Raw genomic sequence first — 16,927 nt, 5'->3', positions numbered from 1 at the left:
TGTTCTTTTTGCCAATTCTTATGCAGTAGTTTAACTCTTTGAGAACCGACTAAACCATAAAAGTTAAAGTTGAGTAAATATCTATATTGATTCAAATAATCAGTCTCCTTCTAAAGACTTGCGTTCACACTGTCTGAAAACAACATTCTAAAATGGATTTTTGAATGATCTAGTATCTTAATTTTTTTGCTTTGCTTAAAATATAAATATATACCAGGCTTTATTGTATTGTTTTGTTAATGTTAATAACAAGGTTCTCAACGTGTTAATATCAACAAGGAATATGAATAAGACAGTCTTTTAAATAATGTGTATATATGTGAAATGATATTGTTGTTAAATCAAACTATAAATGATGTAATGATGTTAGACAGTGTAGACTGGGTTCCTCAAAATAATGTCTGGGACAGAATTTAAACACAACAGCAGGAAAAATGTGTTTTTTAAAAGCATTCAACATATTGCTGGCCTGGGTATTAATTTGAAGACAGTCGTCAGAATGTTAGCAACAAATTAAATGTGAAATGCCATGTAAATCATAATATACTGTATATATTGTGGTACATAGAAGTAAAGAAAAAAAGTATGTACATTTTTGATTGATTTATCATTGCTCATATCTTTTATCCATATCATGTGAAGTGATTTTTTTGTTTGATTTTGTTTTGACAAGTGGAGAGATAAATGTTTAGTGGTTAATATAGACTTTTTGATTATTAGTATTATTTTTTTTGTATTATAAGTTAAGGCTGAAGTTTGACAAAGAAATCATTGTTAATTTGTCCCTAGTGTTGCATGAAAAACATTCTTAGTGGAACCACTACAGCATGACATAATGGGCAATTATTTTGGCATTAAATCTCAGTTATCTGCACATGTGATTTATTATTTTTATAAATGTATTCTCTTTTTTTGGGGGGGGGGTGGGTGGGTGTATTTTTGCATGTGAAATGAGTGGTTCACCTTTCTCATAATTTCAGTCTCTTTTTTATTGCTGTACGAAAACACTGTACATTGATTTTGATTCCATTTTATTTTTGTTATTGTTCTGTTATGACCTGTTGGTATTTTTTTTTTTTTTTTTTTTTAGATTTTCGGGATGTTTACTTGTTACGTTCTTAGGGGGGTCTCTATAACTCAAGGAGAAGATATTGTCATCTGTTGCTTATTTATTGCACATCTCAATGCTGTTATATATTTTTTTTTCTAATTTGCATGTCACAGAAAAAAAAACAAGCGAGAACAAGAAATGTAAATAAAAATTAAGTAACGGAAGAAATAAATTATGGTCAATGAATGATTGAATTAATAATGTGCATGTTGTTTTCCCCTTCTCCCGCCTGCATGCAGGGATTTGGTTTCGTAACTTTCGAAAATAGTGCTGATGCGGACAGAGCGAGAGAGAAATTACACGGCACTGTGGTAGAGGGCCGTAAAATAGAGGTGCATGTTACATTTATCCCCTTCTCATCTTTTTCTCAATGTCTGCTTCATTCTCATTGTGTTGTTTCAGATGCATCATTTGTCTCTTCATGTGTTCCCCCTCCCTTCCCCATGTTTTAATTTGATCTATATATTTATATTTAGATATATATCTTTTTTTAAGGGCCTGTATGGACTTTTTATTTTTATTTATTTTTATTTAATGTTCTTCTTGCTAGGATTTGTTTACTGACAGAAAAAAAGGCCTGACATGAAGTTTATGATTCCCTATATGGTTGAATACTATTTTTTTTGACAAAAAAAAAAATTGGGTGCAGTGAATTCCGAATTAAAAATGCTGTAATTTTCTAAGAAACAGATATGGTTAGTTTTATTATTGCAGGGTTGATGAGGGATATGCAGTGGCCTCAAAAAATAGATAAATAATACAAAAATGAATAATAGTAAATACAATATTTGAACCGGTAAGAAATGCATTTAGGATGTATTTTTTGCTAAGCTCGAGTAGGCCAAAGTTTGTGACACTTTGAGCCTCACGAGAGAAAAAGTGTATTAGCTTGAATCAGATTTTTTTACATACACTAATTTTTCATAAAAAAAAAATATATATATATTCTGCCACCACGGATTCCCACTCAACGCTGCCTTTTTTCAACAACAAAAAAAAAATATATATATATATATATATTTCTAGAATAATTCCGATATTAAGTGGTGTAGTCTTTGAGTAAGATGTTGCATATTTTGCCTTTTCATTTTCCCCCTTTTCAACGATAGCATATAGGGCCCTCACCAAACTCTCAGTAACCATGGTAACTGTATACATACACATGCTGGCGATGGTTCCCAATGGTAAGTGGAGAAGTCCATCTGCCGTTTCACGTATTAAGCGCTGATACCACGTGAATTCGTTTGACTTGTTGTTTAGTTTCTTGATGCTATTTTACATTGGTACGCCTGTACTTGAGTGTACGTTTTAGTAGCCTGAGAGGCACTGATTGGATTGAATTGACTCGTGCACATCTTACTCAGATTGTTAACTCCATATTGTGTTAAATAATGCACCCTCTTTTTATCCTTTGTTAGCTGTGGTTCAAGCTTGAATGATTTTTTTTTTAAATTCTTGCGATGAAACAAAGGCTCCTGTTCCTAGTGTTGAATGCTAAGTGTTGCTTTTTTCCAATGGTACCTCTATTCTCAAGGGTTATGTTGCACACTGCTAAACTTGTTTGTCCCTTTTTTTTTTTTACATTTTCTTTGTTTCTTGTACCTTGTCTATCTTCCCCTTTTCCACTGCATGTTCCTTCATATATGAATAGATATTTTTGATTGTTTTTCTAGTTTTTGAAAATTGTAATGAATAATTAAAATGCATGCTTTAAACTGTTTAAAGATATGCAGTTATTGTTTATTTGTTTTGCTTTTTATGTCTTCTCTAAAATTGATAAATGAAAGAATATAGTTTTTCTTTTAATTCTGTAACTGATTATGAAAGTAAATGTAATGATAAATAGTTTGTGATTATTATGTATGCATCTCAAGCTATTTCAATACAGATGCATTGTTTTTTATGCATATTAATGTAATGTTAATGCATGGATTTTGAGTAAAATAAATTAAATAATGCCTACTGTTTCCACTGTAATTTTTTCTAACATTGTCATCTTTGTGCTTAGGTTAATAATGCCACAGCCCGAGTAATGACAAACAAAAAGCCTGTCAACCCTTATGCAAATGGTAAGTGCTGTATGTGCAACTGTATTTGAAAATGGTGTCAATATCTATATTCATTTAATTTAATAGGGATTAATATAGTTAAAGAGTGGCGACGTTTAGATCATTAAACTAGAGTACAATATGTTATTTTGCTAACATATGATGTGCCAAATAACAAATGACAGCATGAAATACAGAGCCACTGTATTTTACAGCAGCGGAAATAGTCAACAGTCTAATAACCCTACAGTTTGAGAAGACACATTGGGAATTAGTGTTGGAAGCCGAGATTGATTTTCTTGTAATACAGTACAATCATTACTTGCTTACAGTGTGAGAGTGTGTGTATGTATGTTTTGGTGGTGGTAGTCTTTTTAGTGCGGAGGTCGAGCGCTTGCCCTCCATTGGAACAGTAACTGGGCTTTCAATGGTAAAGATTGACAGCTCTGGAGCTGGATTTATAGTAAATCAATGTGAAGCATCCCTGTTTAGAAATGCCACATATATAGGGGGTTTATAGCATCTCTCTGGCTTTGGCTTTCACAGATCACCAATTGCTTTTTCCATCTGTTTAACCGATAGCTGGTAACCACCTAATTGTAAGGAGGCCCAATTTCTTGTGACTTTCCTGTAGCTTTAAGAATTAAAAGGTATGTCATAACGATGACTCATCTGGTTTCTTGACACCCAGATATTGATTAGAGTGGTGTATTAATACTGCTTTGAGATCGAAATTTGAACTGAGACTCCTGTTTGTTCATTGTACAATGTGCAGGGGGCTTGGTGCAGTTCTGTGCTGTACAGTGAGACAGAGCTGTGCCATTACTGATAGAATGAAATTGACAGTCCGATGCATAGATCAATTGAGGAAGAGCATGGTCTGAGAAGAAGATAAAAAATATGTCAAATTAGAATGATCTATTTACAGAAGTTCAAGTGCTGTTTATAATATTGCATGTCTCTTTCGTTTTGTCAATGGTATCTTAATGTATTACAATGCCATTCATTAAGATCAACACAAAACTCAGCTACCAAACTGGTACAGCCAGACTGACAAAATTCTCATTGTCAGCGCATGAGAGCTCATTAGTTTGAAGGTACAAAAGTGCAGCGTGAGCAGAACTCAGACAGTCATATTTGTAATAAATTGCCAGATTGCAGCGCTCTGGAACAAGCACAGATACAGAGCGACGTCCAATAATTAAGTCGGTCATCATGACCTGGAAAAGTCCAATTTAAATACAAGAGAGCGTTGTAGGAAATGGCTGACAGGACACCCCTTGTGTGACATAAACGAGGTACTGTCAGTTATTAAAGGGTGAGGCTTGCATACCGTGATAGCATGGTGCATAATAAACCTTGCAAATTGAAATCATGAGTGGGTCGGGGCACCGTTTATAATAAAACAAAACTTAATGCACTGTCACAGGTTTTTATAGGTGTCACATTGTCAGAATCAGATTTGTTTTAATTAACTCTCGCTCTCTCATCTCTGTATTTACAGCTGCCTCATCACAATATTAAGATAATTTAGTGTTATTGACATGAAATATGACAGTTTAAACAAACAATGCAAATAGGGATTTGGGCAATTGTAGGGGACAACTAAGATAAAATTGCAGCTATAATACAATGTTAATAGATTTTCATGAGCTTTGTGTGCGTGTGTGGGTGGGTGTGCATTGTATGTCACATGCATCTGTATGCACACAACAAAAGGCTTTTCTTTAAGAAAGAACTATACAAAGGTGTCAGGTTGTGCAAACCATCTGCTGAATGTCTCTATAAACAGGGATATACTGTAATGAAGACACCCTTGCTCCACGGTATACAATGCCAGTCTTGCAGTATTGTAGGAATTATGCATCTCCAGAACACATTTGTGGCACATCCCTAACAATGAATTAAGCACAGTTACCTATGTGGGGTTTTTTTAAGTATATGGAGCAAAAAGGTCCCTAGTTCTTTTTTAAATACCAAACATGACTGGGAGTCAATTTGCCTCTTTTGCTTCTTTCTCAACCAGTAGATATGGTTTCTGAAAAGATCCCTCACGGGTGAGCGTGGGATAGGGATGTGGGGAAGCATATTAGTGTTGCGCTGCAGTAAAGCCCATTGTTGAATCATTGTGCACTATATCCAGTGCAGCCTCCCCATCTCACTCCTCCATAATCAGCCTCAAGTCTGAGTCTTGCTGGATTAGTGGGTAAACATTTTCAAATATGAACAATAATCTATGTAGAATCAACAATAGGCGTAATTAAATAAGAAATTAAATTGTAGAATTTAGAAGTGCAGATTTTGTAACAAAAACAAATGCTCAACCTCATGGCAATCGATAGTGACCACAGGGAGACTGGCTTGTTTTGCTTTCCTCTCCGTCTCCAGCCAAGGTACCTCAGCAGCCTTCAGACTGCGGGACGTCAGCTCCTGTCACACATGATTAACCCACACAGTTATGGGCTGGCACATGGCTCGTAGACAAGACAAAGTAAAGTTTAATTGCTGTTATTTCCATGATGAATGGAAGTCTTGGCTGCTACGGCGCTGGAAAGTTAGACGATGCAGCCATCAGAAAAAGGGAGTGGGAGTGCAAATGAAAAATGAGACAACCTTTCAGCAGCGAGCATCGACCAGCATCTATGTGGATTTTTCTTGGACAAATTGAGAGGCCATTAGTGTAACTTAAGGTCTGAGAGAGATCTGTCAGCCCCCCCCCCGCCTCTCCACCCACTACACCCTTTTGCTGCAGTGTAGGCTTTGAAACAGCGGTGAGACAGCCCATTTGAGAATGGCACCACATAAATGAGATCCGTGGCCTCTTTTTCAAAATGCCACAAGCTTTAATCAGTTTTTGTGGCATTCGTCAGGCTGTACAAGACAAATTACAACATTAACTTTTTGTTATTTCTATGTTGCTCTTATTTGTACCTCCTTGAAAGTACATCCTTTAGCTGCTGCCAGTCTTTCCAGCAACTAGAGCTGTCCTACTTCTCCATGAAATGTAAGCGTGGGCTTCCACAACAGTAAAGTGATCATGTTTATATGCCTGTCTCTCTATTATACCTTAATCTGAAAAATATAGCATTTTGGGTTATTTGAGTTTGAATAAAGTGCTTATAAAAAGCTGTATATAAAATATACGTACGTCTGAATAATGAAATGTATGGTAATCATTGGAGCTCTATTCTCAACAAAAGAGCCTTATCGGTTTGACAAATGGGTGAGGAGAGTTAATGCAACTTGCTTTTTCCTTCCTAGGCTGGAAGTTGAATCCAGTGGTGGGTGCAGTCTACAGTCCAGAATTCTATGCAGGTAAATGGAGTTGTCAATATTCCTATGTTGTGAAACTGCTTTACATCATATTTATACTGTAGTCCTCACAAAGCCTGTTTTTCACCCGAACCTCATTTTACATACAGAAGAAACAGAGGATGAGTTACACAAAAGGAAAAAACTCAAGACATTTACCACATACAGGTTTGCAAACCAGCAACAATACATATATATATATATATATGGTTAACCATCATGATGGAGAAAATCATCTGACTGGCAAATTAATGCAATAACTGCTTGCAAAAAAAAGATTAAACTTTGCGTGCACATTTGTGTACAATAAGTTACATACAGTCCTGTAAATGTGGGTCATAGTTACTTGAAGGCTAAATCCTGGTAATCGCTTCCCTAAATCTGTTTAAGATGTTATTCTATTGATGTACTAAGACCTACAACTGTGTGCAGTATGTGACTAATGAACTGTACCTTTTGAAGGATTATACAAGTGTATTAGAAAGACTTTGCATGGTAGGTGGAACTGTTTGAATCATGTACATTAAAATGAGATTCAGGGGCTTGACATGCAATAATACCAAGAAACCAAAAAGACATGCAATCCAAATTTAAATAGAATAGCTATATAACTAAAATCATGCCTAGATTTTTGGAAATGGGTAATTTAGGAAGAGGCAGGTCCTTTCCCCCAGTGTACAGTCTTGTGCTGGGCTGTGTGTGTTTTCTAAGCAGGCTCTAGCAGCCAGCGACATTTTTTTCCCAATTAGCCAGTGGGTCCTCTTGTAGTTGGATGTTATCTAGAGATGGCAGGCAGCCCACAGATTCATCATTGCAACCGCAGAGAGACACCTCTTTCAAATACTGTCTGTGATCAGAAAAGACTTGAAGCCTTTTGAGGTTTCACTGGGTTCAGAAATAAACTGCCTGAATTTTGATAGGAGCCAGCCCTTTTTCTACTGTATGTAATGAGGTTTAGGCACTAAGGATCTATTCACTTTACTTGATGGTACAGTATCTCATCGTCAGTACTGCACAATAACGGCCATGTTTTCTTTTTTTTTGTTTTTGTGCAGAATATGGTTCTAATTGTCTCCGTGCACTGGGCCATGAACTGGGTAAAATATATTTTTTCAATTTTAAATCAATATTTTCCATATATATATATATATATATATATATATATATATATACATATATATATATATATATATATATATATATATATATATATATATATATATATATATATAATATATATATATATATATATATATATAAATTACAATTTTGTCTAACCTTGCAGGTCTAGGAACAATTCCTACCACCCCCATCCCCAAATGCAGATGGGGAAAACATGTATTTCTTTTTACTGTTGGGTAATAAAAATGCATGTATAACTAACTAGAGATTAATGTGTCATGATGGTGGTAGCAAGGGGAAATAAGATTAACCTGCTTTCATCTTATTTTTTGTAGTTCTGCATCTCTTTATAATCTTGTGTTTAAAACAGCAGTTCCTCAGGTGTTTCCTGTAAAATGTAAGCAATTTTCAAAAACAACTTTCGAGGCAAACCCCTTTTTAATTTCTGTTTCTGGATTATAACAGATCTTAAAGGTGCATACATATAACTTACTAATGTTGCAAGTAGTAGCTAAAACTACCCATGGGTGTAAACAAACTAAAGTGTCAACCCAATCACGTGTTGCCTTCTGGTTATATTACATTTTGAAGACAACAAGCAATGGGTTCAAATGAAAGAAACACAGACATATTTTCTGCAAACTTTTCATTTGTATCACAGAAATGTAACCCATTTGCAAAGTGTCTCCCATTTGTGGACAGAGACAGTAACAGGACTTAATGGGTTCTCAACACAGTTTTGACATTCCAAAGCCCAGCCCAATTATTCCAATTGTCTGAGCTCAAATGTCCCTTTCCCTCAGCTGTCCACATGATGGAATTTTGCCACTTGAGGATTAAAAGATGAGGTATCTGAGGAGAAACTGTTGATTTAAGGCGACTTTAATCCTAATAAATAAGTAAAAAAAAATAATAAAAAAAAGAAGGTTATACAAAGCTGTCAGGATGGCCCTGATGAATGGCAAATTCACCAGTTCTCAATTGCTGGTGAAGACACACAGCGTAAGGCTGAACCTCACTGTACATCATGTCTGCCAGCTCATTCCTGTGATTAAATATTCCGTCAGTGGGCTATTACCCTGTAAAGCTTAACAAGATTCATGTGATGCACCACTCGAATTTACATAAGTCACTTCTCCGAATGTGGAGCACCCTCTGGATTGTAAAATTACCAGCAAGAGACAGAATCAATAGTCAGAAAGAGAAAGAACCCTTAATGCAATGCAAATCTGAAACACAGTTATGTCTTGACAACTTGAAGCAAGGCTATTACAGTCAATACTGAGAAGCCATCCAAGCAGAGCATGGTTTTATTTTATTTTTTCCTTTTGTTACAGATTTTTGTTTACATGCATTACATTTTTCATCCTTTCGACATACCTGTATTACTTAGTTTTGAACATAATCATTTATATGCTCAAAGCAAAAAAAAAGGGTATTACAGTATGTTATTTTGTGTTTGAAGGATTGTGTGCTTTACTGGGAAGTTTATTTTAAAAACAAAAAATGTAGCAGTTATCGTTTTATATAATTACAAGTACGAAATAATTTTATTAGCAAACGCTATGACACATGGCCTCTGAGGAAGGATGAATCCTGCAGCTCGAATTGGTTTCTAAGAAGTAAAGTGAACAGGAGGGTAAACTACGGCGTGGTATATAGTGGGTGTCACAAACGAAGGATATTTCAGTGTGAAATTAAACATGATTGTGTGACGCTGACACTTTGATCTATATAACTAGAGTTTTAAAGACTACAGTTGAGCCACAGTAATACATTCAGGCACTGTAACAACAGGGTGCCAGTTTTAAATCCTCATTGATTATGTGTCTTTAAGTGAATGGAACAATACTTTAATCCAGCCAGCTTGAGTATTCCCTTTTTCTTGCCCAAGTTGGAGACTACTATCTGGTAGTAAGGTATGCGTTATCTACGTAATGGCAAAATATGTAGGAGACTTCAATCAAATGTGATAAGCAAGAAATACAGTTCAAAAATTATGGTTACCCAGAAATAACAGTGAATTTTTTACAAAGAATAGGAATGAAAGGAATTGAGTTTAGAACCAAGAAAACAATAATGAGACATGACATGCGAATGAAATCATGTTTTTGAGAGTTTCTAGACAATGTGCTATAAGAAGACCTCGCTTCAGCCCCAGTTATTTTTAGCTGACTGCTCAATTCTGATAAGCAACCCTGCATAAGATTAAGTTATAGGAACCCCTTGTTCAGAATCACCAGGATCCTCCTAACTCTGCTTCTTCAATATCTTTCATGACTAAACGCCTTTAAATGCATCTTTTAACTTAATTTAAAGCTTTAATTTCAAAACGATTTTAGTAAAAAAAAAAAAAAAAGAAAAAAACTTGCAGCAATTAAAGAATGTGCAAGCGGTACTGTGTGAAGATAATATTTCTTAGATAAAGCAAGGTGATCATTAGAAGGCAGGCTATAGGAATGATTTCAGAGTGACAACCTTCATGTCATTTAATATGTTTTTAAAAAAATAATGCATTAAATAAAAAAATTCTTCTCCCGCAACTGTTACGACCAATTAAAGCCAAAGCCTTTCCTTTATAAAAAATTAATAAGTGAAAATGAAACAAAATTCAGCATCTGTAAAAGATGTTTACACAGAAAGAATTGCCTGGAATTGATTATCACAAATCGCCTGGTGTAACGTTCTAATGAGTTTTTCATTAAAATGAGTAGCATGAGGAAACAAAACAAGGATCGTTCAGCACATAATGCCACGGGCTCTCTTTCTCTCTTTTCCGAGCTTAATTATTTAACAGCTTCTTCTTCAACAAGAGGACTGATCCAGGTTAAATTGTTATTTTCTTGTATGCACAGTTTAACTTTTACATTATGCAGTGAATGGGGAACTTGTGTGTTTTAAATAGAATTACATTAAGCCAGTAGACTAGGTATAGCACTTATAGGCTGGCGCAGGGCAATGGGTTATGATTAGGTATTTGGATTAACTGGAGTATCACTGTTAGTCTTTAAATCCCTGAATGTCAGCTATCTGATATCTGTACAGGATACTAATATGCAAGAGTGGCTCAACTCCCACAACTACAACTTTGCCATCTGTGTCAGTAAATGTAAGTTTAGATCGCAGTGTTGCCAGATGTGCATGGGATTAGTGCCACAGATTTCAGGCATGGAAGAAAGGTGTCTTGGCAGCAAGCAGTTTATTTTTGACATTGCTTTGTATTGCTATTGTATGTTCCCCCTGGGAGGTAGAGCTAGACATTGTCTTAAGTTGCACAGTAAGGTGATAAAATAAGCTATTGTCATTGAGCTAGGAAACAGCTGAAGTCTCAATACAATAACGCTAAGTATTCACAACTGGAGTAACCTGCATGTATTATTAATATTATTATTATTATTATTATTATAATATCAGTAGTTCCGTGAAAACAAAAAGAAACTTCCCAGAGGGATTCCATACATTGTGTTACGCTTCGTTTCCCAAAGGAGCTTGTTTTGGAAAGCTTGCTTGCAATGATTGGTCATCGTGTAGTTGGAGGATGCATCTAGGCGGTTTAAAGTAGCTACTGAGGCCCTCATTAAAGCTACACCGGAGCTTGTTATACAAACTTCAAACGCAGCCTGTGATTTTTATTTCCCAACAATTAAAAATAAAGATTGTATCTATGGACCACTGTTTAAGATATTTGTTTCAAAATAATTATCTTGCATCGTGTTTTTTTTTTTTTTTTTTTTTTTTTTTTTTTTTGGGAGGGGTGGGGGGTGTTCAATGTGCTGTCATGGGAATACAGCATATGTAAGGAAGTTTGTTAATGAACACCACCCTTTAAAACAGACAAAATACCACACCAATAAAGCAGAGACTGGAAGGATTTTTCTATAAACAGAACTTTATAAAAGCTTATAAATAAAGGAACCATTTTCAGTGTGAGAAAAATGTGCTTTTTTTTTCCTTTCCATGGATGACAACCTGAACACATTCACTAAGGCGAATATGAAATGTATTCATCCTCATCTTACTGTCAACACTTAAAAATCGTCCTTAAAAAAAAAAAAATGTCCGTAGCACTTAATTGCTATATTGTTGAAAGCCCTAGAGGCAAAATACTTGGATAACAAGATTATTGTTTACATTGACATTTTAAAATGACCAAGTTATTTCACTTCCTTGTCATAAAAAAAAAGCAGAATGAACAAGTGTGAACAAGCCCATTATTTTCAATGGTTCTGGCTGTGACAAAACCCAAGCACAGTCTGCAAAATGAAATATGATGCACTGATCTGCAATAAAGACCAGCAACCATTGCTAATGCAGGATTAAGTTGGTTGATATGCTTATTAATCATCCCCATATTTTTCCTTCAATGCATAATTTTCTGATAAAATTTCCATCAGCGTCTTTAATTAAACTAATGGTTTAAATGAGGTTCCAGATCAGTAGTTATTAATCCTTCTAAAGAATTTCACACTAGCCCGAGTGTTATTAATTAGCTAGGGAAAAAGTGTATGTTCATTTAAAAAGTTAAAACAGAATTCAAAGGCAATGGTGTAAAGTCAGAAAAAATAAACCAAATTCAAAAGAATTGGACAGTAAACACAAGTCACATTTCCATCTGCACCATGAAAACTCATTAGGTAACTTTAACCATCAGTGCAAGTTAGAGTTGGAGAGCAAGCCCACAACCCTAACTGGGACTGATAAGAGTCCAAATCGAAAACGATTTGATGCAGATCCGCTTCCGATGGAATTCAAGAGGTCTGTTTCAAATCAACCCCAGGGCCAGATGGAAACATAACATGAGAAACTGGGAGCCGAGTACAAAGTGCAGGATTGCAGTCAATTGCAGTCAGCAACTAACCACAATACAAGAAACAGTGTTTGTCCGTGATTGAAAGAGTATTGAGATCTATTATCTGGCGAATAAGATCCCTGTAGGTTAAGCTTGCTATGTCCTTTCATATATATGTCATTAAAATATTTAAAAGCATGTTTCTCCTTGCCACAATTTTATCTAACCCCACATCTATAAATATCGCCTCATATTTTACCTAATCATAACCACGTGTTAGGAGGCTGACTGTTCAGAATATGAGTAATGGCCAAAACTAAACAATATGAAAATGAATCTTTGAATGTAGTATTTGCTGTGATCGATAACAAGTAAATTGAGAAAATTAACTACTTCAGGTTTAATTGGTTCACTTAAAACTATTTAGAACTGGGTTGGAACAAAGATTAGGAGTGGAAGGGCCTGACTTTGGCCACACCTACACTAGGTGATCCATTGAACATGAATAATAACACCTGTTATTAGTTTCCCTACCTCTTTCCGAACTCCATGCCCATCGTATTCTGCAGCTGTGGGCTTAATGTAGCAGCAGTGTCAGGTGAAATTCTTCATGTTCCCACTAGCGCTTAATACCCCTCAACAGAAGATATTGCAGGTTTTTAAATCCCCCAAACATCAGTTATTTTTATTTCTTCAGATATTATTTTCAGAGAAATTCGTCTATGACAGACAATGATTCACCGGAGACGGCCCATGCTTTTGTGCCAGACAGATATTAAAACGATAAACTACACTGCCGTGGGACCATAGCCTATGAGTAACAACAAGCCCTCGATGAGATGTTTCTGAAAGGTGGAAAGGCAGCTGTTCTAAGCAAGTCCCTGGGTGGTACAGATAGCACAGTTCTGTCGGCATGAAACACTTTTATTATTATTATTAATTTTTTTTTATTTTATTTTTTTTACTCTTTTTTTTCTTCAGCTGCTCAAACATGTGGGAGAATGGGCAGCTTCTTTGGTTTAAAGAGACCTTTAGCACAGTTTAAAAATATGTTTTTGTTTCCTCCTGTGTGGGTAATAAGAAATCCGAAAGCATTAATCAGTCTAGCACTAATGAAAAAATAAACGGGTCAATGTGGCTATTCTCTATGCACATTTTGTATTTTATTAAGATTTGTTTATGATTTTAGTGTTTGGCTAAACTGTATGGGGGCACTACAGTTTAAATATTGTACAATTTTCTTAAGGTGTTTGCTTTAAAACTTAAAATAGCAAACAACCTGCACTGACAAATCTTTAAAATGTAGTACATTGTGCGCATTGGAATTATATAGCTTCAAATCAATTGAAAGATTAAAAAATAAATACATACAGTAAATAAATGCTCTAATAAACTTGCATCAACACTTCAAGACAATCATCTTATTCACCATAAAAAAAGTATCCGATGAGCAAAGGGATTCAATTACTGCACGTTCTGTTTTGCAAGTAACTACCTCACATAAAAAGTTAATTAATCAGGGCTATGTCAGTTTCTTTCTGCCATGTCATTTTGCGGGAAAGGTAATTAATCACAAATTACCCAACACACAGCTTGTTGAAGACAATCCCAGACTCATTTATTGTCTTTCAAAAAAAAATAAAAAAAATTGTGCCAGAAACATGGGCTGCCTTTCATAATATTTTTATCGAGTCTTTTGCCTGTTGTAATAGAAAACGGCAACAAACAGCTGTAGCTTGAAAAGATGAATATTAAAAAGAACAAACAAGAGCAGATTTATTGGCGGTTGCGTTGCTGTAATGCCAGTGTAGGAGATTACATAGTGGAAATGAACAATGAAAAATTACCCGTACATGTGTAGAGAGGTGATTAAATGTGTACATTAATTACAAGTTTGTTTTTTTTTTATGCATTTCAAATGTGTGTTTAGTGTGTGATGAAGCGCTTGTGGATGATAAAGCATCAGATGATGAAGAGGTAGAATCTAAAATATATGACTTCACAGGTTTTTTTTTCCTCTATTTTCTTTTCCATGGTGGCGCTGCATGTAAATTAAAAGGGTTACATTCTCACAATAAGAAAAAGCTTAGCAACGCTACATTATCAGCCTTCCTTGGAGCAATGAATGCCAAAACCAATTATATATTAGGATGTTCAAAAAATCAAAAAAAAGGGCAAACAGCCTTCCAACTACAAAACTAATAATCAAATCTTGGCTGTCCACTGTTACTTTGACACCCTTATTACTGTGGTGACTCCATAAGTCCCTCAAATGTGACCATTCTATTGGTTATTGGTTATTGTATGTTTTTAAAAAAAGATATAATAGGAAACTATAATTTCAAAGTCCCAATAGCCAGTAAGACATGCATGGACAATGTATGTTGGAACAAACACACAACAAACACCTCAGCCTGAAGTCGAAAAGAGGCTTTGGCTTTGGTCCGAACCTGTGTCTATCATTTGATTTGTTTCAGCTGTATTAACCCCATAATAAAAAAGTATTGTAACACAGACCGTATTTTGATCATAAAACACAAAATGCTTGTTTCCCAAAGGTAGCATGACAAGGCTGAAGGATAATGAGGTAGTGTCAAATCATTTTAATAAATGCTTGCTAGGACAAACCAATATGGTCGGAGTAAACGAATAGCAGCAATGAGAGGCCCTTTGTTCTTTTCTTGAATATTGCATTCACCTATATCATTTACCTTGCGTTTGTTCTTTTACAGCATTATAATTTGCACTGTTGAAAATTAGCGTGCCACTTTATAAGGAGGCATACTATATGCATACTATATGCTCTAACAATACTTCCTAGCTGCTTTTTCAGTTCGCTTGTGCTAGCGTTGTCCAGTTCTGGCCCTAATGTACAAAAAAAGGTTGCATCCAAGCCACATAACCAATTATTGGCTAGCCTACAGCCCTTTATTTTCAAACAGGAGTCAAGCCCATTAAATTAGTCACAATCTGTTTAAGTTAGCTACAGCCCTAAATGCTTCCTGGACAAAAAATAAATATATATATATAAATAAATTAAAAAAAAAGATTTTAAAGGGTCTCTGGTTTTAAAGAGGGGGATGCACACTGCCAAGAGAAGGGGGGTCCCACATCTATTGATTTTGATGACACACCTTTCCCTAGACATATGGGCCCTCTCCCGCAAAATTGTAAACAGAAAACAAACGAGCAAAATAATTGCCCTATAAAGCAGTTGTATACTTTTATGGCTTCAATGCAGAATCCACCTCCTGTTGGGTTCCGCATCTGTTCTTCTTTAATCTATCCCACAGCACGAAACGTTTTACACTCTTGTTAATTACCCTCGCACACTTTCCCGCCGTCCATTTCCATTGTTCATCGGGGGGCTGAATGCAGCAAGCAGCATTTGCGATTTGAAATGAAATATCATAATCCAAACGGTTTATCCTTTAAATATTCATGTACAACACATTTTCATTTCCTTATTATTGATCTTTCAAAAGTGTAATCATTTAAATATTTCTTAAAAAAATTAAAAAATTCTGTGAAATTATTTACATGACCTTACACGCATCCTGTTTGTTGTATTATATGATTTTACAATAAGGATATATGCAATTATTTTTCAGTGTGCATATAACAATTAGTATATGCATACTCATACAGGCTGCAGATTTGTTTTAATAAATATGAGTTTTTCTCCTGAGTTCTTTTTATTATGTATGTATTTATTATATATTATATATCTGTAGATGTATTGCACAGGTCACTGGACATTGAAAGAAAAAAGCTATTACCCTATACAGTTTACTGTAATTTTGTTGGATCTACAGTGTATGATAAAATACAGCAGTATCACTGTATACCTGTGGGATTGATGCTGTGCAATTTACAGTTTCTGTACACTTTGACTGTACAACGCAGGCATCATTGAAGTAATTCAATATTGGGGTTGTTATTCTCATATTCAGAACTTAATTCTTTTTTTTATACATTTACCTGTTATGTTTATTTTCAAAGTGTTATTATAATGCCTGGCTCCAATCACTATTTATATACTGTGGAAGCAAAATGAATTAATAAAAAGTGTGTCTGTTTCTATGTAGATACTGTGCAGTGCAGCTTGAAGGCTGTAACTCAGTATCTCAGACAGAATTACTTTGAAAACCCTGCTGCAGTCCTATTTTTGCTGAAAGGGGCTTGTAGAGTCTGTAAGGCTCAACAGCAAGGTGACAATAGATGGGACAGATTAATTACTGTCTTCATCTACACTGGGCGGTGTGCCATTTCTCCAAATCTTCAATTTTTCATCAACCCCATTAACGATTCAGTGTTTCTATTAGAATTTAATATTTAAACTGATGACATGCTCATTGATGTAATTGAAGTATAAAACTAAACCCACCCCTCCCTCCATTTGTGAATTAAGCTTTTTAAGTGCAAGTACCACTGGTCATCACCCCATTAAGATTTTCTAAGTGATATTCGGCTCGTCATTACATTCTTACGAGGGTTTTTTTTTTACAGATTTTTTCACAATAAAATAGTTTAAATAATCTATTT

The 16,927-nt window shown here is 35.2% G+C and overlaps 1 protein-coding gene across 41 annotated transcripts in view; it reads left to right on the top strand.

The window, feature by feature from the left end:
• Positions 1–16,927, top strand: part of LOC117431445 (RNA binding protein fox-1 homolog 1) — a 603,925-nt gene that overhangs the window by 565,276 nt on the left and 21,722 nt on the right. For 31 of the 41 annotated variants that reach the window (XR_009308100.1, XR_009308101.1, XR_004548688.2 and 28 more), the window contains 4 exons: positions 1,351–1,443; positions 3,120–3,180; positions 6,421–6,474; positions 7,527–7,568. Coding sequence is in view for 38 of the 41 variants with exons in the window: in XM_058995817.1 (XP_058851800.1) it covers positions 1,351–1,443; positions 3,120–3,180; positions 6,421–6,474; positions 7,527–7,568 (250 nt within the window). In the remaining 3 variants the exon portion in view is untranslated. The remainder of the gene's footprint in view (positions 1–1,350; positions 1,444–3,119; positions 3,181–6,420; positions 6,475–7,526; positions 7,569–16,927) is intronic. The other 10 variants (XM_058995815.1, XM_058995819.1, XM_058995811.1 and 7 more) reach the window with 1 other exon arrangement.

The sequence above is a fragment of the Acipenser ruthenus genome, chromosome 22, assembly GCF_902713425.1.
Source record: "Acipenser ruthenus chromosome 22, fAciRut3.2 maternal haplotype, whole genome shotgun sequence".
NCBI classification, from domain to species: Eukaryota; Metazoa; Chordata; class Actinopteri; order Acipenseriformes; family Acipenseridae; genus Acipenser; species Acipenser ruthenus.
Note: the sequence above shows the minus strand (reverse complement) of the source record. Positions and strands in the feature narration are given on the sequence as shown.